This window comes from Arachis duranensis, chromosome 2, assembly GCF_000817695.3.
Source record: "Arachis duranensis cultivar V14167 chromosome 2, aradu.V14167.gnm2.J7QH, whole genome shotgun sequence".
Taxonomy (NCBI): domain Eukaryota; kingdom Viridiplantae; phylum Streptophyta; class Magnoliopsida; order Fabales; family Fabaceae; genus Arachis; species Arachis duranensis.
The window spans coordinates 4,007,403-4,009,510 of record NC_029773.3 but is presented as its reverse complement, the minus strand read 5'-3'; the positions used below and the strand labels follow the sequence as shown (position 1 = coordinate 4,009,510).

Sequence of the window (2,108 nt, the reverse complement as noted above, 5' to 3'; positions counted from 1 at the left end):
AAGTAAACGTTGAAGGCGACTCCAACTTGAACAATAAGACCCAGCAAGTGCCTTAGCCAGAGGCTGTTGTCTTCCAAGGAGAAAGCAGTAATTGTGTCAGGTCCTCCAAGATGCAAGAGAAGAAAGGGTGCCCAGAGTGCTTGAAGAGCTGAGTTTTGATCATCGTTGTTGTTGTTGGCAAGGTTACCAAGAGAAACAGTGGCTAACCAGTCTGCTGACAAATATGTAACCCAAATGATGAAGCTCACAAAAGGGTATCTAATATACTTCCTTTTGGAGCCAGACATGATGAGAATAACCTGCATTGTGAGGCTCAGTAAAACCAGCACCCGCAGCTGCCATTTATTCCACTCATCTCTGATGTGTGTAGGGATGATTTGCATTTTCTCTATCTCACGCTAGCTTTCTTTTGACAACAAATTAGAAACTAACAGGCCTAGCTACCTGCAAATGCAATATAAGCTGCGTTGCTATTCAAGTCATTGAAGTCAATATGTTATATTTTCCGGAAGACAAGATCTTTTAAACGAAAGATGATTAGACTTTTCATTTTTGGAGAACCTTGGTTCTTTTTGGAGAAAAGAGTTATGCATGAAAAAGAAAGAAATAAAGAAAGAATGCGCGACACCTATTTTTTTGAAAAGGTTGATAATGTTTTGACGGGTTTAATTTTGATGTATTCACAGTATGAAAAATTTTATATATTTATATAATTATATTTGTTTTTTTAAATAATTATTTATAAAATTAATAAAAATAATAATTATTTTTAATAATATATAATTATATGATCAAATTAAATACATATATAAAATTGTTTTATACTGATAAGTACATTGAAATTAAATTTTATTGTTATTTTAAAAATTAAAATATGAGGAATCGTAACGTTTTATTAATGATTTAATTGTTGTAGAGGGAGAAAAGGACAAACCGGGTTGGCTTTTGGGTCTTCATATTTTATTTGTGATTGGATGAGAGTTTGAGAAGTTGAAATTGGTCGGTCCCAGTGGCATTCGAGAAGACCAATTCAAACCCTTCTTACAATTCTGAAAGTACAACTTCAGCTTGTAAGATGTATAAATATTAAGTGACAAATCATATGTATACATGCAAGTGCATTAGATTTTAAATTTATTACTATATGATAAATGATAACGAATTTAAACTTGAATATATGCTGTTGAGATTACTATCCTACGTATTCATGTAATTTGTCTTTTAAATTTTACCAATCCTGCCTGTTTCCAGATGGATAATTTAAAAAATTAGTAGTACCTCTACCTCATATATTAATACTGAAGTTTTTATTGGATATACATGCCAATATGTAATTATTAAAAAAAATGAGTAATTTTATACTATTAAATAAAATTTCATACTACTAAAAATATTATTAATAACTATTTGATAACTACAAATCATAAAAATTACTAGTCCCGTAACACTCTTCTTATAAAATTATAATCTATATATTTTGCCACTTGCTGCATAGGGACGTTCATTCCTAATAAACAAAGACTATATGTTAAGTCTTTCCATAAAATATTGACCCGGATTCACTGAATTATTGGTCTTATAAATTTATTGTTAGGTTAATTTTGAGAATTAATAAAGTCACATTCAAACTTCTTTAATTTTATTGTTAAACAATACGTACTTGTACATAAAAAAAAAGTCACATTCAAACAAAATTATCGTGGAGGAAAATAAAATAAGGCATCTACAAATCGAATTTTACTTCAGTTTTTTACATATATCTTGCAAATAATTATTTAAATATTTCTAAAAAAATCGAATCAAATATATAAATTGTATGTTTGTCAAATACATAAGTTATTTACCGTCCCTCGTAAAAAAAAATATTTTTTTTATCAAAGCTTTTAAATTTTTCAAAGAATTATTTATTTTTTGTATTTTTACTAATAAATTCCATTCAGGCATACACTTATAAATAACATAAAATTAATTTTTTTTTCTAAAGAAAATATAATTACATTCTGTACATTTCATATTATTGTAATTAAAAAAATAGATTAACACAATTACTAGTATATTTATTATCTTTCTTAAATTTTTATATAACTAGAGAATAGAGAGTGCTTGGT

The 2,108-nt window shown here is 27.7% G+C and overlaps 1 protein-coding gene across 1 annotated transcript in view; it reads right to left on the bottom strand.

The window, feature by feature from the left end:
- The window catches only part of LOC110278113 (uncharacterized), a 2,611-nt gene extending 2,269 nt beyond the window's left edge, over positions 1–342 (bottom strand). The window contains exons 1-2 of the mRNA XM_021136268.1: positions 300–342; positions 27–211 (exon numbers count right to left, since the gene is read on the bottom strand). Of these exons, the coding sequence (XP_020991927.1) occupies positions 27–211; positions 300–342 (228 nt within the window). The remainder of the gene's footprint in view (positions 1–26; positions 212–299) is intronic.
- Positions 343–2,108: the final 1,766 nt, after the last annotated feature.